Source organism: Mustela lutreola, chromosome 9, assembly GCF_030435805.1.
Source record: "Mustela lutreola isolate mMusLut2 chromosome 9, mMusLut2.pri, whole genome shotgun sequence".
Taxonomy (NCBI): Eukaryota; Metazoa; Chordata; class Mammalia; order Carnivora; family Mustelidae; genus Mustela; species Mustela lutreola.
Window position 1 is genome coordinate 43,003,210 of NC_081298.1, and position 23,162 is coordinate 43,026,371.

At 40.9% G+C, this 23,162-nt stretch overlaps 1 protein-coding gene across 4 annotated transcripts in view; it reads right to left on the reverse strand.

The window, feature by feature from the left end:
• Positions 1 to 23,162, reverse strand: part of DZANK1 (double zinc ribbon and ankyrin repeat domains 1) — a 64,970-nt gene that overhangs the window by 11,883 nt on the left and 29,925 nt on the right. For 3 of the 4 annotated variants that reach the window (XM_059134129.1, XM_059134130.1, XM_059134133.1), the window contains 7 exons: positions 19,883 to 20,000; positions 13,367 to 13,480; positions 9,164 to 9,256; positions 5,984 to 6,106; positions 4,570 to 4,734; positions 2,856 to 3,060; positions 1,074 to 1,177 (listed from right to left, as the gene is read on the reverse strand). In XM_059134129.1, the coding sequence (XP_058990112.1) occupies positions 1,074 to 1,177; positions 2,856 to 3,060; positions 4,570 to 4,734; positions 5,984 to 6,106; positions 9,164 to 9,256; positions 13,367 to 13,480; positions 19,883 to 20,000 (922 nt within the window). The remainder of the gene's footprint in view (positions 1 to 1,073; positions 1,178 to 2,855; positions 3,061 to 4,569; positions 4,735 to 5,983; positions 6,107 to 9,163; positions 9,257 to 13,366; positions 13,481 to 19,882; positions 20,001 to 23,162) is intronic. The other variant, XM_059134131.1, reaches the window with a different exon arrangement.

Sequence of the window (23,162 nt, forward strand, 5' to 3'; positions counted from 1 at the left end):
CATCAGTGCAGTCCTGGGCAGGTCACCAAACTTCTCTGAGCCAATTTTCCTGAGTGTCAAATAAGGCTTGTTCAGATTATATACTGCAGTGTAAAAAAAAACCACCTCAAACTTAGTGGCACTAAACAACAACCATTTTATGAAGTTCATGGCTTCCAACAGGGCACAGCAGGGACTGTCTTTGCTCTATTTGTCTGACATCTCAGCTGGGAAAACTCAAATAGCTAGAAGTGGCTGCATGTTTGGAGGCTGGAATGACCTTGGATCTCATCACTCATCTGCCTGGCTCTTGAGCCAAGATGACTCAAGGACTGGGTTCAGCTATGGCTGCAGAGGGGTACACCACCATGTCACCAGTCCATGGGGCTTGGGTTTCTCACGGCAGGGTGGCTGGGCTCCAAGAAGGAGTGTTGGAAGAGAGTCTGCCCAGTAGGAGAGGAATCAGTGTGGCCTCACAAGACCACACCTTGGAAGTCCCACAGCATCACTGCTACCACTCTGTAAGCCTAAATTCCACAAGCCCACCTACATTTGAGGTAAGAAGACAGTGACTCCACTCTTTGAAGGGAAGACTACCGATGAATTTGTGGCCATTTAAAACAAAAACAAAAACAAAACACTGCTGCCAAAGTAATATTCCTACCTTATAAGTTTGTTATGAGCACTAGGGACAGATGAACACATAGTGAGTGTATTGGGAAATTGCAATTTGTATGATTACTATTGCTGCTAATATAGACTGGATTTAAGTGCACAATTTGGCTAGACTAAACTCTTCTGGGTTTTTTAGCTCTGAACCCCAGAATCTCCATAGCTTGTGGCATCTAAAAGCATGGAATTTTCACAATTTACTATCTTAGGTGCCCAGAAGCAGACTCAGAGGCAAGGCTCGTGTGCAAGTGATTTGCTAAGGCAGTGTTTGCAGGGGAGGACCGTATAGAAGTGTGGAAAGCAGTACAGGAATTGGGAAAGAGCCAAGCAAAGTGCAGTCTCAGATGATGTAAGTGGAGGGGACCTGCAGCCTGTTCCCACGGGACTCTCTGGAGTGGAGATTCCATCCAGAGTTCACCCACCTTTCCCATTCTGGGTTCTGCGATCAAGGCCCGGAATTCAGGGTTGTTCTGAGCATAAGACCTGAGGTGGGCAGAGATATGATCCAACTGTTTTCTCCAGTATCCTAAAGAAAAAGAGAAACCCATCCTTGTGGATAACTCTTCTGAAGCCAAGAAAGAAAAATGTTCCTGTGCAACAAGAATTCTCAGATTATTTTTCTTTGCCAAACTTTGTGATGGTTTTCACTTACTGAACCTCAACTAGGTACAGAATAAGTTCCAGCTTTGCTCCCAGGTTTATTTTTCACACATGACTGATCATAGAAGAGTAGAGAATCTCAAAAGAATGTATTTTGATGGCCACATATGGGGTCTTTTTCTTTTTTTCTTTTCAAATTAATCATATTGAGGGGCACCTGGGTGGCTCAGTCAGTTAAGCGTCTGCCTTCGGCTTAGGTCATGATCTCAGGGTCCTGGGATCAAGTCCCTCATCAGGCTCTCTGCTCAGCAAGAAGTCTGCTTCTCCCTCTCTCTCTCTGTCCCCCTGCCCTGTGCTGTCACGCTCTCTCTCTAAAAGTCTTTAAGAATAAATAAATTAACCATATTGAGATATAACTTTCAAGTGTACAGTTCGAGTTTCAGTGAGTGTATATATCCCAAAGAGTATGAAGGACACTTCCATTGCTCCAGAAAGCTCCCTTGTGCCCCTGTGCAGCATGCATAGGGTTGAAAACACATTTGAATTCACACATCAGCACCACTTAACGTTTGGAAGATTTTTGCATGAGTCTGGATTTCTGGTTTCTCAAGTACAGGCAGGAGATGCATTTATAGGAAATGTCCAGAATAGGCAAACCCATCAAAACAGAAAGTAGATTTGTACTTGCCAGGCCCCTGGGAGAGGAGATGTAGGGCATGTTTGCAAAATGAATACTGGGTCTACTTTTGGGGCAATTAAAACATTCTCGACAAATAGAGTGGTGATGCTTCTATACTGCTCCTAACGGACTAAATAGCACTGAACTCTACACTTTAAAATGGCTAAAATGGTGAATTTTGTTATGTGAATTTTAGAATGGTAAAAAGAGAAAGATAATGGTAGATAGAAATAATGACACAGGCTAACATTTCTACTGCAATAATAGCCACCTATACATGCTATTTGATTTACAGACTATACAATGGAGCTACAAGTCAAAACATCAGATTACTGGAGCATCTGGATGGCACAGATGGCTCTGGATTTTGGCTCTGGTCATAATCTCAGGGTCCTGGAACTGAGCCCCATGTCAGGCTCCATGCTCAGCGGGCAGTCTGCTCGTGGATTCTCTCTTCCCCCTCTGCCCCTACCCTTCTCTCTCTCTCTCTCCCTCTCTCTCAAATAAATAAATAAAATCTTTTTTAAAACATTGAAAAAAAGAATAGGGGTACCTGGGTGGCTTATGTGTTAAGTGTCTGCATTCGGCTCAGGTCATGATCCCAGAGTACTAGGATTGAGCCCTGCATCAGGCTTCCTGCTCTGCAGGGAGCCTGTTTCTCCCTCTCCTACTCCCTCTGCTTGTGTTCCCTCTCTCACTGTGTCTCTATCAAATAAATAAATAAAATATTTTTTAAAATTGGAAAAAATAAAAATAAAAATATCAGAATCCTTAAAGTTTAAGAGCTATAATATGAGGGAAATTACCTAAAGAAAAACAATGGAATTTACTCCTTAAGTATAGAAATAAATCTAAAGGAAGAAAAAAGGCAATTTTCTTTCCAAGAGGGAGTTCTTACTGATGAGAAGGTGTACATTTCCCTCACCTCTTCCTGGGCTGATGGCTGTGAGGAGAGGTTTATGGCCGCTCATCTTCTGCCTCTGCTTCTGAGAAGCCATTTCCTGTTCCTTTTTGGCTAGTAGCGTGCCAGATGGGTAGAACAGGCCAGCAGTCTGTGTGCCCACATCCTTCTGAGTCCCAGCATCAGGTCTGGGTAAAGGAACATTTAGAGACTGCCAGGCAGATCGGGGCTATGAGCAAGGCAGAAAACATAAAATATTAGAATATATTTGAATTAATTCTTCATATTACTAATAGGAAAGAATTCTAATCAGAAGTAAAAATATCTCCAAGAAACTAAAAAGAGGTTTTCAGCCCTTGCCTCACCTTCCTTGTTTCTTTCTCTCCTGGCGACTCCCAGCCTGATCCATATAGCCAGCCTCATCTGTTTGGCCATTTACTATCTCAGATTCAGCCAATCAACCGAACTGATATTCTCTGCTTTGCTGCCTGAGGCCTGAAAGAAATCTAATTTATCAGTTCTACAATCCAATAGAATATAGGCTTAACTACTCATCCAACCACTAATCATCAGTATTTTCTCTGAAATGCTTCTGCATCTGGGTGTGGGGTCTTGAGAGGACCATCATGTAAGGTTACGTAGTTTGTGCACTGTACAACTTCACTGCATCTAAAGGGATACAACACACCTGGTGGGCATTATATGTCTGCATATTTATTAGGACAATTTTTCTGGTAGAAGGAAGAAAATGTCTTTCTAACAAAATCAGTATATTACAATCAATTTCCAAAAGATCACAGTGAAGTGTCTTGAGGAAAGAACCTTTTTGTCTCATTAGCTTATGGGACTATTCCATGTGGGCTATTTGCAGTCCCAGGATCTATAAGTCTCAGTCTGGGTTATGAAGGCCAGAACTCCCTAAAAAGGGATGCAAAGTTGCTGAATGCATGGGCATTCTCTCTAATAACTATCATCAATCTTCAAATTCTTCTAATGAAGAACTAAAAAGAAAACTGAAAAGCTTTTATTTAGCTTAGAGAAATTTATAAAAGGATAACACCAAGCTGGTTAGAGATTAAGTCCTTCTGAAGATAATCTTATAAGATATTCCTTAAATTGTACACTATTGTTATAAATGGCAAAAGTAATTTCATATATCTGCTGAAAGTTTTCTAAAATATAAAAGAGCAGGAGTAAAGTTCCTGGTATGCTACATGAAATTCGTGGCAAGTATGTCTGACTCAGAGTGCCTGGGCGGCTCAGTCAGTTAAGTGTCTGCAGTACACTCAGGTCATAATATCAGGGTCCTGGGACTAAGCTCAGTGTTGGACAACCTGTTCAGTGGGGAGTCTGCTTCTCCCTCTGCCCTTCCCCCTGCCAACCCACCACTTGTGCTTCTCTTTCTCTGTCTCAAACAAATAAATAAAATCTTAAAAATAAAATGCATTTTAAATCCACTTCTCCTTCATGCTATTGTATTGATTTACATTATTTATATTAGAAGTTTTGCAAATGCAATTAAACCTCAATCTTCTACAAATAAATCTTTGAATTCTGAAATCACTCCAGTGTTTAAAACCTAAACTGATCGAATTTACACATCTAGTTGAAAATCCAAAGTAAAGGTCTACATATTTTGGCTCTTCTTCCCCAGGTTCATCCACAAGGTAGAGGAAAAAATTCAGAACCTTAAGCTTGTCCCCCAGTACCAGTGCTTCCTACAGTGGAGGTCTCTCACCTGAGGAAAAGGGCCAAGTCCTCCAGTGGCTAGGACCAGGCTGTTGTCCAGGTTAAGTCTTGCCAAGGACGTCACATAAATACCACAGGAACCACAGAATTGGGCAGATCGGTGATTGCTGGCCCCACATTTGGGGCAAACAGAGTAGAAAACAGAGATGCCTGGCTAGAGGACAGAAAATATTTCCACACTTTGATAAATATTAGAGTCCTAATTTTTCCGCATAAATTATTGTCATACCATACAATCCCAAGCCATCAAAATAACATATGCCTATACCTCTGACTCTGAAAGTCCACCTTCTAGAACTTATCCTACAGATGGGCAAGTACACAAAGAAGTTTATTTAAGATCATTCCCTGCAGGATTGTGGTTTTAGACAAAGTAACTAGAAACAATCTAAATGTCTGGCAAGAGGGGATGGCCTAAATGTATCATGGTACATGCAGATGGTGGTCTATTATGAAGCCACTGAAAAGAATGAGGTTACTAATGAGGCACATTGCTAGCTGAAAGGAACAGAATTAGTGTCTGTATGAAACTACTAGTTTACTTATTAATGCACTGAATGGCTCAAAGAACACTCACACACTAGGTAACTCTGGCTTCTGGGGATAGGTTCTGTGGGCCCAGGATGAGAAGGGAGATTAACTCTTTACAGGAAATTTGCTCTATTGTTTATGTGCAATACTTATTCAAAAACATGACTTTGAGTGTTTCATTAAAAAGGTAAGGGGCGGGCGCCTGGGTGGCTCAGTGGGTTAAAACCTCTGCCTTTGGCTCAGGTCATGATCCCTGGGTCCTGGGATGGAACCCCACATCAGACTCTGCTCAGCAGGGAGCCTGCTTCCCCCTTTCTCTCTGCCTGCCTCTCTGCCTATTTGAGATCTCTGTCAAATAAATAAATAAAATCTTTAAAAAAAAAAAAAAAAAAGGGAAGGGGCACCTGGGTGGCTCAGTGGGTTAAGCGTCTGGCTCTTTGTTTCAGCTCAGGTCATGATCTTGGGGTCTTGGGATTGAACTCCATGGCAGATTCCACACTCAATGGGGAGTCTGCTTGAAGATTCTCCCTCTGCCCTCCCCCCACTTGAATGAGCGCTCTCTCTCTCTTTTACTAAAATAAGTTTAAAAATATTTTTTAGAAAAGGTAAGTAGATAATTCATAAAAGAAGAAATACCAAGAGTCAGTAAATAATCGAAAGAGTTTAACCTCAAAGAAATGCAAGGCAAAACAGCAACAACAGAGCTTTCTTAATTCTAGAGAATTAATTATCTCTGTCTCCAGATTCTTACCTAAATAGGTGCTAGTACTCAAATCCCAAGAAGTGATTTCTGCAAGGGAGATGGGGGGAGCCTGGCTCTCTCTAGAGAGGTGAGGCCTCGGCACCAAGAAGCTCAGATTTAAAATACCCACCTTGGCTCCACACCAGTCACAGAAGCAAGCTTCCCTGCGATTCCTGCGACCACACTTGGAGCAGGAAATGGTCTCCCCTTTCTGAGTGGGCGGAGAAGGGGGTTTCTCTCCACCATGCATGTGCTGGGGAACACAATGGCATTTATCAATAGACAGATCAATACTATATTCTGCAATCTCCCTCTGAATCCAGCCCCAAATTAATGCAAGCCTTGGAATAAGGTATTTTTTGCCCCAGAGAGTAAAACTGTGATGAACTTCACCAATTAATAAATTCGTACAAGGAAGACACATTCCGCAAGTTGATAAAACTGGTTCCTCACACATCTTGATATTCCTCAGTATCTTCAATACTGAAGGTAGCAAGCCTACCACTGATTTACCATAACGATATTTATAAGCAAGAATGTAGGCAGAATGTCACAATTGAGGTTTCTCTTCTTTCCTTTAGGGCTCTGGTTTTTGTCTGGAAATGTGAATTTATTTTCTACCCCTGACACATGAAAAGAATTATTGTGGCACCTACTGTGCAGGCACGTAGTGCTGAGCACAGTCCCTCTAACCTCACATCAAACCACAGGACAGACCTGTGAGGCAGGTGCCATTGTCACCTGTTTTACAGAGATTAGAAACTGAGGCACAGAGAAGGCGAGACCTACAATTTGACCCCAGGCCATCTGATTATATCTATGACCTCATGCAACCTCTTCAATGCAAGAGCCTCTCCACAGGTCTGTAGGTGGTGTTCAGATGGCTCAGGGCAACTAAGTATGGAGGGATGCTTAGCACAGGGTCAGGCTCCATATGTCAGCTTCCCTTCTTTCTCTTGCTTTCCACTAGACCCTGATTTTTTTTTTTTAAGACTTTATTTATTTGAATTAAAAAAAAAAATTTTTTTTTTTAAATTTATTTGACAGAGATCACAAGTAGGCAGAGAGGCAGGCAGAGAGAGGAAGGAAGGCAGGCTCCCTGCTGAGCAGAGAGCCCGATACGGGGCTCGATCCCAGGACCCTGAGATCATGACCTGATCTGAAAGCAGAGGCTTCAACCCACTGAGCCACCCAGGTGCCCCAAGACTTTATTTATTTGAAAGAGAGAGTGAGAGAGAACATGAGGGGGAGAAGGTCAGAGGGAGAAGCAGACTCCCCATGGAGCTGGGAGCCTGATGCAGGACTCAATCCCTGGACCCCAGGATCATGACCTGAGCCAAAGGCAGTTGCTTAACCAACTGAGCCACCCAGGCGCCATAGACCCTGATTTCTTTAGGAGAAAGGACTACACTTCACATTGTTCCCCCACTAACACAGTACCTTGTACCTTGGCATATTAGAGTCATGCAAATAGTTACGGAATTAATCAATGAATCAATGCTATAAGTGAGAAATGCCACATATCCCACATACAATATTAAGAACATGCACACTAGGGAAGACATTTTCAAAGGACCATTTTTTCCTCCAGAACTGATATTTTAGTCAACTTTATTTGCTTAGCTATATCCTGTTTCACTTCATGGGCAGTTTCATTATTCTAAAACAGACATCTATCCAGAAAGATAGAACGAAGATCTATGTTTGTAAATACTTATCCCTTACCCCATTTCTGTGAAAGAGTGAGACTCGTTGGGACAAATCAAGAGAGAAATGCTTTGCACCCTTTTGCTTCAGACTTAAATTTCAAATATATCCTCCTGCTACAATAGGGTTTTGATATAAAACTTGCTGACCTGGGTTTCTAAATAGAAAGTCTTCAGCTCTTTTATTTAAATGCATCTACTATTCAGGGCACCTGGGTGGGTCAGTTGGTTAAGCATCCAACTCTTGATTTTGGATGAGGTCGTGATCCCACTGCTGTGAGACAGACTGAGCCCTGCATCCGGCTATGCACTCAGAGCATTCTTGAGATTCTTTCCCCCTTTTTTCTCCTTCCCCCTCCACTCCTCCTCCTGGCCCCCCGCTCCCTACCCCCATTTGTGCACACTAGCCCAAACTAAAAAAAAAAAAAAAGGAATCTTAAAAAAAAAATGAATGCCTCTATTGTTCAAGTGAATTTTTTAAAATATAACATTGCTTTACAGAAAGAAAAGGTATTTTATTCCATTCATATTAATGCCATTAAACAAAGAAAAGACATAAGCTATCAGACTGACTACACACTGTTACTTCTTTGGCACTTCAATGGTATATACTCTTATTGTGACATCCAAACTATGATATACCATTCAAAGAGAAATCAAATATGGAAAACAAATTCAATTTTGTAATTGTTCCTGAAACAGTTTTGCTGATAGGTGAGACCCAGAAACCACTACGTCCCTGACAGGTAATAACATCAATTTCAATTGCATGTACTCCTATTCCTTCACTATAAATACTCAGAATAGACTGGTAGAAAATCCAGAAGTGGGTACCCACATGTTCTTGATTTCAAAAAACAGCATGGCATAGTCAGCGTAGATATACATGACCATGAATGAAATACAAGGGGGTCTACTTCTCCACTAGCTGCCATCAGCCTTCCAGGCAAAGTTATCAAAGGAAATTGTAAGAAATTGCTGATTTTAGGAGCACCTGGGTGGCTCAGTGGGTTAAAGCCTCTGCCTTTGGCTCAGGTCATGATCTCAGGGTCCTGGGGTCGAGTCTCGCATTGGGCTCTCCGCTTGTTAGGGAGCCTGCTTCCTCCTCTCTCTCTGCCTGCCTCTCTGCCTACTTGTAATCTCTCTGTCAAACAAAATAAATAAAATCTTAAAAAAAAAAAAGAAATTGCTGATTTTATTGAATCCCCCTGGAGTTAAGACTTTGAAAACAGTTTTGTATTGGTGAATATATAAAGTCCTCTCCATATTTAGAAATGTTGCCTTCCGTGTCTCTCTCCAACATCCTACTTCTTTCCTCCTCTGCAGATTATATTTCTTCATTATTGAAGATTTTATTTGACAGAGAGAGAGAGAGAAAGAGACAGATAGTGAGAGAGAACAGGAGTGGGGAGGAGAAGGAGAAGCAGGCTCCCTGTTGAGCAGGGAGCCTGATATGGGGCTCAATCCCAGACCCCTGGGATCATGACCCGAGCTGAAGGCAGACGCTTAACCGACTGAGCCACCCAGGCACCCCTCTTCATTATTATTGACACTGGACTTTGAGCACCCACCAAACAGAGGCCTGGCCCATGCTGTCAACTTACCTCCTGAGATGAAGGCAGGGCCCCCTCACAGGTGACACAGTATTTCAGGTGAGCTGGATTCCCTGTGCCACAGGTGCGGCAGACTACTTTCTCCTTGAAAACAAGGAACCAGAAACACATTTTTCTCTGAGCAAACAACTGTGCAAAGAAATCATCAAGCAGTCATTTCAATCAGTCAGATATGGACTTTATTTTAGCACCAAGACCCTGAAATTGGATTGGTTTAGGAATGATTATAACACAGTGTTAGACAAATGAAAATCGTTTTAAAAGAAACAACCCAAAATGAACAAACAAACTGAAAACAGGTATTCATTTGGCCTCGGGAAGGCAAATAAAGAATTTTGCACTGATTATGTATGAGTTTTTTACTTTCTTTTTTTTTCCCCAGCGGGAAATATGATGGTAGGCTCTCCATCTCATGGCTTGAGCAATAAACAGAAAAGCCCAGGACTAGCAAAAAGCTACCTGTGTGTTTACAAGTCATCTTGTAAACTGCCTATAAGACTTCATGCTAATGAATTTAGGTTTGCTCTGTAGTTTCTTAGTCAGAAATGCAAAAATGAGAAGACTGTCTTAGAAAATAAATGGTGAGTACAACTTTCCAAGTTAGGAAACTAAGGATAAGTAGCAATACAGAGAGGAAGGAAGGCAGGAAGAAGGAAGGAAGGAAGGAAGGAGTGTTAAAGTACTCCAACTAGAGATGAGCTATTAAAGGTTTGCTAACACCTGTTCAGTCGTTGGACCTTCCTGCACTATCAGGATACTAGCCCTTCATTTATCAACGACTGGTGACACTCAAATATTCCTTTTTCCTCCAGTGCCTACATTTTCCAGGTGTCCTGAAACTGACAGTGTGTTCTGAAGCTGTAGAGGCAACGACAACAATCAAAAGAAAGTCCAACTCCCAGGACTGTAGTTCCAATGCCACTAGGTAGGCTATGAAGTCCCTGGTCTTTCCAAGGCTGATTAATTTCACTCTAGTTCTTGCAACTCAAAGAACTCCTAAAGTGCAAATGGCCAACTGACTGATATTGAAAATGGCAGAGAATCACAGACTTGCTCCTAGTGGATCCTGACACTCGCTGGTTCAGCATTCTTCAAAGTTGCTTAGTCTCTGTAGCATAATCTGTGATTGCCAGAGCCTTTCTGTGAGATTTAGGGTTGTGGTCTTCCTGGAGACTCAGAAAAGTTTTGGTGACTCTCAGATACTCATTGAGAGTGAATCAAATTCCCTGTCCCTATGTTAAAGAAATACCGAGATCAAACAAAAATAATAAAAGCTGGGACGCCTGGGTGGCTCAGTTGGTTGGACGACTGCCTTCGGCTCAGGTCATGATCCTGGAGTCCCGGGATCGAGTCCCGCATCGGACTCCCAGCTCCATGGGGAGTCTGCTTCTCTCTCTGACCTTCTCCTCGTTCATGCTCTCTCTTACTGTCTCTCTCTCAAGTAAATATTATTAAAAAATAAATAAATAAAAGCTGTTTGCTTCAGGAAATATTCTGGAAAGACTGAAAACCAATAAGGCTGCTTACTTATTTAGTCCAACAGCTTACTTCAGGATCCTCACACTGGCAGGTCCCACAATCCAAAATTAATATACTCCCACATCATTAACAGTTCTGTGTGTGTGTGTGTGTGTGCGCACGCACATGTGCGTGCATACATGTGTAGTGAAAACACCTAAAATCTACTCTCAGCAAATTTCCACCATACAAAGAGGGATATGTTAATTAGCTTGAATATAGTAATCATTTCACTATGTACATATATATTAAAACATCATCACCTTAAATATATAAAATTTTTATTTATTTATTTTGAGAGAGAGAGCAAGTGGGGGTGGGGGCAAGGAGAGAGAGGGAATCTTAAGGAGACTCCACACCCAGCATACAACCTGAAGCGGGGTTCAATCTCACAACCCTGAGATCATGACCTGATCCAAAATCAAGAGTCAGATGCTTAACCGACTGAGCCACACAGTGGCTAAAATTTTTAACTTAAATAAATTATTAAAATTTTATTTAAATATTTAAAATTTTTATTTAAATAAACTATTTTTAAAACTAGCATATCAGGGGCGCCTGGGTGGCTCAGTGGGTTAAGCCGCTGCCTTCGGCTCAGGTCATGATCTCAGGGTCCTGGGATCGAGTCCCGCGTCGGGCTCTCTGCTCGGCAGGGAGCCTGCTTCCTTCCCTTCCTCTCTCTCTGCCTGCCTCTCTGCCTACTTGTGATCTCTCGCTGTCAAATAAATAAATAAAATCTTTAAAAAAAAAAAAAAAACTAGCATATCATAACTTAGCCTGACCCAAACTAACTCGACCCTCAAGCCTGCCTTGCAAAACTCCCTTTTAAATTTTTTTTAACTAATAAACTTCATTTTTTTGGAGTGGTATAAGGTTTATATCAAAACTGAGCAGAAATTACAGGGAGTTCCCATATACTTACTTCCTGTTCCCACGCACATACAACCTCCCCCACTGCTGATACCCCACACCAGGATGGTACACTCGGTACAACCAGTGAACCCACAGAGACACATCATTATCACCCAAAGTCCATAACTGACCTTAGGGTTCATGCTTGTCAAACTCCCTTTTAAAAAAATCACCCAAGGGGCACCTGGGTGGCTCAGTGGTTTGGGCTGCTGCCTTCGGCTCAGGTCATGATCTCAGGGTCCTGGGATCGAGCCCCGCATCGGGCTCTCTGCTCCGCAGGAAGCCTGCTTCCCTCTCTCTCTCTCTCTGCCTGCCTCTCTGCCTACTTGTGATCTCTGTCTGTCAAATAAATAAATAAAATCTTTAAAAAAAAAAATCACCCAAGTGTAGTACTAAAACCCTAAAAACACCCTCCCCTGCCTTCTCTCTTCTGAGATAATCAACACAGTCAAAGTGGCAGTCTACCTTCCTCTTTTAGGTCCAGTAAATAGTCTTCCTGGTCAACAGGTCTCTAATGGTTCTGTTGGTGACTTTCTGACACCATTTCATGGCTCACTTCCTTGAAGAGCAGTGACCATGGCCCACAGATAGAAATGATTTTAGATCATAATCACTGTACTCAAAGATGTCCATAGGGATGACTTGAGATTGAGGCCATTATCAGACTACCTTAAAGAAGATGCTATGGGCGCCTGGGTGGCTCAGTGGGTTAAGCCGCTGCCTTCAGCTCAGGTCATGATCCTGGGCTCCTGGGATCGAGTCCCACATTGGGCTCTCTGCTCAGCAGGGAGCCTGCTTCCTCCTCTCTCTCTCTGCCTGCCTCTCTGCCTACATGTAATCTCTCTCTGTCAAATAAATAAATAAAATCTTTAAAAAAAAAAAAAAAAAAAAAAAAAAGAAGATGCTAAACATCTGTGATGAGGACATTTTTTTAAAAAAGTCATTACCCTTCAGTGCCTGGGTGGCTCAGGCTGTTGAGCATCTGCCTTTGGCTCAAGTTGTGATCCCAGGATCCTGGGATTGAGCCCCCTGTCTGGCTCTCTGCTCAGCAGGGAGTTTGCTTCTCCCTCTGCCCCCACCCTCTCATGCTCTCTCTCTCTCTCTCTCAGATAAATAAAATCTTTTTTAAAAAGTCAATACCCTCATATGCTACCTCACCCAGAGCATTTGCAATGTCTAGTTCAATGGTTCTATGCAATTTAGCGGACCAAACTTAGTTATTGGGGTAACATTTTTCCTTACAAAGTAGTTGGGAGATGAGAACAATTTTCTAATCTCCCAAATGATGAGCTCTGACAAAATGAAGTGAGGAAAAATGTAGTAGGGCATTTCAAAGCTCACTTCCAAGTGAATTTTGTATGTTATCAAGCTAAAGTTCTGCTTGATGCAGAGCTGTGGTTACACTAGCTTTAGCCCCAAATCATTGTGTGAGAGGCGGGGGTCTCATAAGGAGGTAATTGCCCCAGTCACGTGAATCATCAGATCTTTTTCAGTAATGACTTAAAGAGGGTCCCAGCCCTAAGTTAACTGTATGCATTTTGCCCAAATCTATGTTCAAGGAATACATCTCTATGTATCTCTCAGTAATTATAGATCCTATTGGTAGGTTCTTGGGTAGCATGCCTTCCCAAAAATTAGAGTAGATTTTGTTTAGATACAAGTTTATCAATTGTTCACCAACTCCACCAGCTGAAGACATTTAATGACTTACATGTCACTTTCTATGTATTTTATTCATGTTCTTACAGAATCACATTTCATTACCTTCAAGCGGAGGCTGGCCTGTGGCTGCAGCTGTAGGGTAAGAGAGGCCTCACACACCACACAGATGGGAGTGTTCATGGGCACCATGTTTCCGCACTCTGCACATAAGCCCATCTGCACAAAGAAAGAGATTTGTCTTGGGATGCAAAAACTGAAGGTGTAAGTAGATCTTCAAATATAAAATTTAATTTGCTTTTGGGGGGCACCTGGGTGACTCAGTCAGTTAAGCATCTGCTTTCGGCTCAGGTCATGATCCCAGAGTCCTGGCATCGAGTCTGCCATCAGGCTCCCCAGTGAGCCAGGAGTCTGCTTCTCTCTCTCCCTCGGACCCTCCCCCTGTTTGTGCTCTTGTCTCTCTCTCTCTCTCTCCCTCCCTCTCTCTCTCAAATAAATAAAATCTTAAAAAAAAAAAAAAAAGATTTAATTAGCTTTGTAAAAAAAAAAAAAAAACTTTAAAAATAATTACCTATTCTTATTTTTGTGTATTGTAAGAATATGTTTATTTTGGAAAACAGACATATAAAAAAAAGAAAAAATATCTTATAGCACAATGGAGTAAGGAAACCCACAACTCCTCTCTCCGAAAAACAATTATAAAGTTGGATGAAACTGTCATTTCAGATTCAAAAAACCATTCCAGATTCTGAAACTCACTAAAAGTACACAGCAAACTGAAAAGTGGTGAATTGCAGATAAGAACACGAGTCTAGGGGCACCTGGGTGGCTCAGTGGGTTAAGCCGCTGCCTTCGGCTCAGGTCATGATCTCAGGGTCCTGGGATCGAGTCCCGTATCAGGCTCTCTGCTTGGCAGGGAGCCTGCTTCTGTCTCTGTCTGCCTGCCTCTCTGCCTACTTGTGATCTCTCTCTGTCAAATAAATAAATAAAATCTATTAAAAAAAAAAAAAAAAGAACACGAATCTATGTGGTTCCTGCTTGAGAATGTTCCCATCCTCCTTCAGCTCTCTCAGTGTGAGAGCTTCACTGGGGCAGGGCAGGCTGTGAAAACCAGTAGCTTCATAGCTGCTGCTGGGGAGGGCTCCCTTGATTTGGAGCACTGTTAAGATGACAATCTCAGTGGCCAGCAAACAGAGAGGGCCAGTGGCTCTATAATTATGCCTGAAATCATTGTCCTGTTTGAGGCAACTAGCCAGGGATTTAACACAAAGTTCCAGGAGGTAAGTCAAATATAGGGAGCTTGATAAGCTCCCCACATAGCTCCCCACATATCTTTAGTTGACTGGAAGATATGCACATGTATAGCATAAACCACAGTGGGCATAAGCCACTCACACACCTCTGGCTGATGGAGGCTACACATGGAGATGCAAAGGAGTTCAGTATAAAGTAAAAGCTGAGGCAGACTTGAAAATAGCCTGAAGCTTGAACATTCGGTCCAGCCCCACAGATCCATTAGCAGAGAGCGGAAGCCTTACTGGACCAAGGTATTTGGGTACAACTTCTGGCCAATCTTCATTTGAGCACTAAGCTATGCAGACCCAGGGAGTCCCCAGACTTAAAAATAAAAACAAGAACATAATAATATATTATAGGTTAATAAAAAAATAAAAAATTATCTATTAAAAAAAAAAAACAAGAACAAAAAACCTGTTATCAGTGGCCACACATTTCAGGGGAGACAAACATAAGAAAAAAATTAATCCCAGTAATTAACAATAAAAACAGCAGAAAAAAAAAAGAAAAAGAAAAACAACACTATGAAAAAAAGTCAGAATCTAGAGTTGTTACAACATATCATCTAACATGTCCAGAATCGGGGCACCTGGGTGGCTCAGTGGGGTAAGCCTCTGCCTTCAGCTCAGGTCATGATCTCAAAAGTCCTGAGATTGAGCCCCACATTGGGCTCTCTGCTCCATAGGGAGCCTGCTTCCCCCTTCCCCTGTGCCTATCTCTCTGCCTACTTGTGATCTCTACCATCAATAAAATCTTTAAAAAAACGTGTCTAGAATCAAAGAAAAAAAATTATGAAGCATATGAAAAACAAGAAAGTGTGACCTATACTCAGGGAGAAAAAAAACAGTTGATAGATATAGTATCCCCAAATGTTGGATTTACAAAGATTTCAAAACAGCTATTATAAAAATGTCCAAAGAACTCAAGGAAACCATGTTTGTTTGTTTGTTTGTTTGTTTGTTTGTTTTTAAAATATTTTATTTATTTAATTGTCGGAGAGAGAGTGAGAAAGAGCATAAGTATGGGGAGAGGCAGGCAGAGCAGGCAGAGGGAGAAGCAGGCTCCCTGCTGAGCAAGGAGCCTGATGTGGGACTCAATCCTGGGACCTGGGATCATGACCTGAGCTGAAGGCAGCCGATTAACCAACTGAGCCATCCAGGCATCCCTCAAGGAAACCATGTTTAAAAGATAAAGAAAGTATGATGGTGATCCAAAAAATAAGGACTCTCAATAAAGACACAGAAATTATTTTTTAAAAAGAACCATACAAAAACCTGGAGTTTATTATGGTTTTTAAAGATTTTATATATTTACTTGACAGAGAGACAGAGAGAGAGAGAGCATGCGCACAAGCACAAGCTGGGGGGGGGGGCAGCAGGCAGAGGGAGAAGCAGGCTCCTGGCTGAGCAAGGAGCCCAATGCAGGGCTCGATCCCAGGACTCTAGAACCATGACTTGAGTGGAAGGCAGATGCTTAATTGACTGAGCAGCCCAAGTGCCCCAAAATTAAGATGAAAATTAAATTTTTAAAATTAAAATAACTGAAATGGGGGAAAAAAATTTCCCAGAGGGACTCAATAGCAGATCAGAGATGACAGAAGAAAGAATTAGTGAACATGAATATGTCCAATAGAAATGTTCCAATCTGAAGAACAGAGAGAAAAAGGATGGAAGAAAATAAACAAACCATCAAACACCTGTGGGACAACATAAAACATATCAACATACATGTAACAGGAATCCTAGAAGGAAAGGAGAGGGAAGAAAAGGCAAAAAAAGAATGTGAGGAAATAATAGCCAGAAACTTAAGAAAAACATGAATCCATAGCTCCAAGAAAATCAATTCCAAGAAAGAGAAACAGAAAGAGATCCACACTTAGTATACTAATAATCAAATTATTGAATGTCAGAGACAGAGAAAAGTCTTAAAAGTAGCAAGAGAAAAAATTACCTATCACGTACATCAAAAACCATGCAGGTCAGAGGTAGGGGAATAATGTATTCAAAGGACTGAAATTTAAAATAACTGTCAAACAAGGGGCACCTGGGTGGCTCAGCTGGTTAAATATCCAACTCTTGGTTTTGGCTCAGGTTTGGAAGATAAGAGTCCCACATCAGGTGTCCATGCTCAGCAGGGAGTCTACTTGAGATTCTCCCTCTCCCTCTGCCCCTCCCTCCCCTCTCTCTCAAATAAATAAGTAAATCCTTTCAATCAAGAATTCTACATCCAGTAAAACTATCCTTCAGAAGAGAATGCAAAATAAATATTTTCAATAAACAAAGAGAGAGAGAAATGGCAAGCAGATGTGCCTTTAGTAAAGGAAGTCCACCAGGCTGAAAATAAGTGACACTAGATGATAACCTGAGTTGACAGGAAAGAAATGAAAAAATTAGAGACCAGATTTAATAAATATGTGAGTAAATATAAATGAGTACATAAACATTTTTTCTCATCTTTAAATGACATAAGATCATGTAACACTGCATTTTCAGTTTATAACATATATAGTTGTGATATATATATAATATATATTACAGAAAAGATAAATAAATGGGGAGGAAAAGGAGTATGGCTGTTGACCATTGGGTAGCAGAGAAGTTTAACTGGGGTGACGCAGACTTGAACTGGCAAGCAAAAAGCAAACAATTGGGTCCAGTGAAACCTGTTTGGAAATCTCCTTCTGGGGAGCCATGTGCAGGCATGCTGTTAAAACTGGCTGGCAAACAACTGGGCTCCTGCAGGTTAGTTGAGCACCATCAAAGCACAAAGAGACGAAAGCGTATCAGAACCAGGAAGAAAACCCAAGCCCGTTATCCTGCAGTGTCCCTCCAGCAGCAAGGTTTCTCTACTAACAAAAATTAACATCTAGCTAGCTGGCACAGTTTAAAGGGTCCAGCTCGAAGACCCATGAGACAGGGCAATGAAGGGTGGATCTGGAGCTAAGGTGCACTTCTTCATCTGTCTAACAAGACTCTGAGTGTTTGGGGTCTAGGATCCTACGAGTAGGCTCCACCCCTTTGAATCCCAGAAATCCAGCTGAGAGCAGGACACAATAAGTAGCAAATAAAGAGTTTAAATTACAAATCTGTTTATATATATATTTTTTTTATTTTTAAAAAGATTTTATTTATTTATTTGACAGAGAGAGATCACAAGTAGGCAGAGAGGTAGACAGAGAGATAGAGAGAGGGAAGCAGGCTCCCCGCTGAGCAGAGAGCCTGAAGTGGGGCTCGATCCCAGGACCCTGGGACCATGACCTGAGCCGAAGGCAGAGGCTTAACCCACTGAACCACCCAGGCATCCCTAAATCTGTTTATATATTATAGCATATTAACAAATATTATTTTGGGGACAGTATAGATGTTTCAAACTTTGTCATTTAAAATATTCATATTTTAAAGCAAGGGCACCTAGGTGGCTCAGTTGGTTAAAGTCTGCCTTTGGTTCAAGTCATGATCCCAGGGTCCTAGGATCAAGCTGAGCAGGGAGTCTGCTTCTCCCTCTATGCCTGCTGCTCCCCCTGCTTGTGCTCTCTTGGTCAAATAAATAAATAAAATCTTTAAAAAATAAATAAAATATTGGGGTGCCTGGGTGGCTCAGTGGGTTAAGCCTCTGCCTTTAACTCAGGTCATAATCTCAGGGTCCTGGGATTGAGCCCCATATCGGGCTCTCTGCTCAGTGGGAAGCCTGCTTCCCCCTCTCTCTGCCTGCCTCTCTGCCTACTTGTCATGTCTCTCTTTGTCAAATAAGTAAATAAAATCTTTAAAAATAAATAAATAGCTCTCTGCTCAGCAGGGAGCCTGCTTCCTCCTCTCTCTCTGCCTGCCTCTCTGCCTGTTTGTGATCTCTGTCTGTCAAATAAATAAATAAAATCTTAAACAAAAAATTAAATAAATAATAAAATATGTATAATCTTTGATGACCTTTCCTCCCTAAAGGAACAAAGAAAGTTCTGAAAATCTGTTTTCCAGGGCACCTGGGTTGCACAGTTGGTTGAGCAACTGACTCTTGGTTTCAACTTGTGTTGTGATCTCAGGTTTCTGGGATCAAGCCCCACATCGGGCTCTGTGCTCAGCAGAGTCTATTTAGGATTCTTTCTCTCTCTCTCTCTCTGGTCCCATCCCCTGCTCACATTATCTCTCTCTCTAAAATAATAAATAAAGTCTTTGAAAATCTGTTCTCAGGCAAGTAAAAAATATCTTTGACACTGTACCAACGAATGAATATAAGCAGGGAAAATCCAAACTGCTGAGACCTGTTCATGTTTTATTTGCTGTATTATCTTCTTTATGAAGTTCAAGGTATTTTATAGTAAATTAAATTAACTTCTACAACAATCTTGAGCAATATGTTGGAATAAATTGTAAAAAAGATATCTATTTAGATTCTCACCTTTTGCTTGAAGATATAACTCAATTCTAGAACTCTAGACTTAAACTCACTGGATTAGTGGCTTTTTTTTAGTGACTACCTTTTTAAAGATGGTTATCTTTCAGTCAACATCATAGATCCTTTTATTTCATTTTGCAAACCCTACTCCAAAAAACTCCCCAAGTTTCAAATGCACAAAAGATAACACATTTTGGCAAAGGTTTTGATTTTTAGTAAGTTGAGTATCTTTTCTAACTACAAACTCTTTAGTAGGCTAGTACCAATTATTATCTATACTTAACAGCCAAAATTTTTTAATTGATCCATCTATGGGTTATACCAAGAGCATCTTTGGACAGAATGATGTATCTTAAGGATACAAAGACTTGTAATTAGTACTTCTCTCCATTTATTTCTAGAAAAGAAATATTACGGTACACAGGTTATAAACTGAATATCAGGGGCGCCTGGGTGGCTCAGTGGGTTAAAGCCTCTGCCTTCGGCTCAGGTCATGATCCCAGGGTTCTGGGATCAAGCCCCGCATCGGGCTCTCTGCTCATCGGGGAGCCTGCTTCCTCCTCTCTCTCTCTGCCTGCCTCTCCGCCTACTTGTGATTTCTGTCTGTCAAATAAATGAATAAAATCTTTAAAAAAAAATAAAAAATAAATAAATAAACTGAATATCATGCAAGTAGGACATAGATATTTATCCATGCACATATCACTGAAACAGTAAAATTTCAGTATCCTTTTCAGCCTGTGCTTTTTTAAGGCCACTGAAAGAAATGGCATCACAAACAAGGTTTTCCATTCTAAAGTAAGAGACTGGACAATAAGATTAATCTGCCAGTAATTTTTTCAACAAGTATTTGTGTTTGGGGATCATGAATGCTACTGTGGCTACTAAAAATCAGATAAACCAATGAAAGAAGTTTTTGAAGATTCTGCTACTCACCTGAGCTCCTTCTGGGGGTGGGAGACGACAGCCAAATATGGGTGGGACAGGAGAGCCACATTCTTGACAGAAGCGAGCAAAGGGGTCAGATGGGCGGGGGGCCAGGCAGTGGGCACATCTGTAATAAAATAGGTTCCTCATTGGCCATGTTCTGATGGGTTCACATTAAGAAGTTAGACGAAAATCTCCAAGTGTTCAAACATTTTAGAAAAACAAAAACAGGAGTGCCTGGGTGGCTCAGTGGGTTAAGGCGTCTGCTTTGGCTCAAGTCATGATCCCAGGATCCTGGGATCAAGCCCCGCATTAGGCTCTCTGCTCCACCGGGAGCCTGCTTCCCCTGCGCGCGCTCTCTCTCTGCCTACCTGTGATCTCTGTCAAATAAATAAATTATTAAAAAAAAAAAAAAGAAAACAAAAACAAAGAGCAGATCACTCTCAAAGTCTACGGAACAAGGTCAAGACAGGGGATGCTTCTCCGGTCATTCTATTACAAAGTGGCCTTCCACCTGGACCCACTGGTACCCTTCACTTGGTCTGGCTTACCTTACTTCCTGACTGTGGCAGAAGTTTATCAGCAGCCTTGATCCCACTTCTGAGTCATCCTATCACATTGGATTTGGCATGTGTGACAGTGAGCCTCAAGAATTCCAGCAAAGTCTACATTAAGTGCAATTTTCTGACTTCCCACCTGACCTCTGAGCTCAGCCTAAGTGACAGGTCTTGCCTGGCATGCTGGAAAACCACTCCTTGACCAAAGAAGATATACAAATGGCCAAGAAATATGTGAAAAACATTCTCAAGATCACTTGTCATTAGGAATGCAAAGCAAAAACCCCAATGAAAATCCATTTATATCTATTAGGATGACTATTAGAAAAACAGAAAATAGTAAGTATTGGTGGAGAAAGTGACTCCCTTGTGCATTTCTGGTGGAAGATAAAATGAGGCAGCTGTTGTGGGAAACAGTTTGGCAGTTCCTCAAAGTGTTGGACAAGAATTACCATAAAATCAAAATTCCAGTCCTAGGTAAATACTCCAAAGAACTGAAATCAGGGTCTCAGATACTTGGACACCAGTGTTCACAGCAGCGTTATTTACAATAGTTAAATATGGTAACAACTCAAGTGTCCATCACCAGACGAGCAGAGAAACAAATGGTGGTGTATACATAATGGAATATTTTTCATCTTTAATATGGAATGAGATTCTGATACATACTACAACATGGGAACTTTGAAAATGTTATGCTAAGTGAAATAAGTCAAACACAAAAGGACAAATACTGTCTGATTCTACTATATAAAGAAACTAGAACAGGCAAATTCATACAAACAGAAAGGAGAACAGAGGTCACCAAGGGCTGCAAGGATTAGGTAAAGGAGTTGTTTTTTTTGTTTTTTTAAAGATTTTATTTATTTATTTGACAGAGAGAAATCACAAGTAGGCAGAGAGGCAGGCAGAGAGAGAGAGAGGAGGAAGCAGGTTCCCCGCTGAGCAGAGAGCCCGATGCGGGACTCGATCCCAGGACCCTGAGACCATGACCCGAGCCGAAGGCAGCGGCTTAACCACTGAGCCACCCAGGCGCCCCAAGGAGTTGTTGTTTAATGGGAACTGAGTTCCATTTGGAATGACAAAAAAATTCTGGAAATGGATGGCTGGTGATGGTTGCACAACACTGTGGATGTACTTAATGCTAGAGAACTGTACACTTAAAAATTGTTAAAATGGTAGATTTTATTTATTTACCACAATAAAAGTATAAAGGGCCTCAAAAATAATTATTATATCAAATAAAAGTAATAATGTAATAATGTATATGTATAATATGTTTAAATATAATAATGTATTATGGGGTTCATAGTATTTGTAGATGTGAAATGAGTGACCACAATGGCACTAAGGCTACTGTTACTGAGCTCCTAGAAGTATAGGATATAAGGTTCTTGTGCTTTATACAAGGTGGCATAATCCTATTTGAGGATAGGCTATGATGAGTCAAATATGTTTTAGAAACCCTGAAGCAACCACCAAAAACAAAGTTACAGCTAATAAGCTAACAAAGCATATAAAATAAAATGGAATCATGAAACGTACCCAATTAATCCAACAGATGGCAGAAAAAAAGAAAAGGCAACAAAGAACAGATAAGATGAATAGAAAACAAAAAACATGATGGTTGATTTAAATTCAAACATATCAATCATCAGAATATATCTCTTAACACCCCCAATTAAAATGTTTTTAAAGCAACTAGATGCTGTTTAAAAAAAAAAACAAAAACAAAAACAAACTTAAAGAGGGACGCCTGGGTGGCTCAGTTGGTTAAACAGCTGCCTTCGGCTCAGGTCATGATCCCAGCGTCCTGGGAGGGAGTACCGCTTCGGGCTCCTTGCTTGACAAGGAGCCTGCTTCTCCCTCTTCCTCTGCCTACTACTCTGTCTGCCTGTGCGCTCACACTCGCTCTCTCTCTCTCTAACAAATAAATTTAAAAAAATTAAAGAAAAACAAATAGGTTAAACGTAAAAAAATGAAAACAGTTAGACCATGCAAATACTAACTGGAAGAAAGCAGGAGTAGCTATGTTAATATCAAACAAAATAGATTTTTTTTTTTCAGACAAAATAGATTTCTAAACAAAGGGTATCACCAAGGTTAAAGAAGGGGTCAACTCAGCAATAGGACATAAGAATCCACAAGGTTTATACATGATAATAGAACTTAAAAGTACATGAAGCAAAATCTGTAGAAAGCAAGGATAAGTAGACAAATTCATAATTATAGTCACATAGATTTCTCAATCACTCATTAAGTTACAGAGTTAAACAATACTATCAACCAACTTAACCTCATTGACATTTACAGAATACTCACCCTAGCAAAATGCACATTCTTTTCAAATATACATGAACACTCGCCAATCAAATCATATATGTTCTCTGATCAAAAAAGGAATTAAATTTGAAATAAAGATCAGAGGATATAAAGAAAATCCCCCAATATTTAGAAATTTAATAAAATACTTTCAAAATAACCCATGGGTCAAAAAAGAAACAAGGACAGTTAGAGTTTACACTGAATTAAAATGAAAACACAACAGGGGCACCTAGCTCAGTCAGTAGAGTGTGTGGCTCTTGATCTCAGGGTCATGAGTTCAAGCCCTACACTGGGCATGGAGTCTACTTAAAAAAAAATTTTAAAGTAAAAATGAAATGAAATGAAAAGACAACATACCAACATTTGGGGCTAACACAGTACTCAGGGGGAAATGCAGAGTTCTAAAT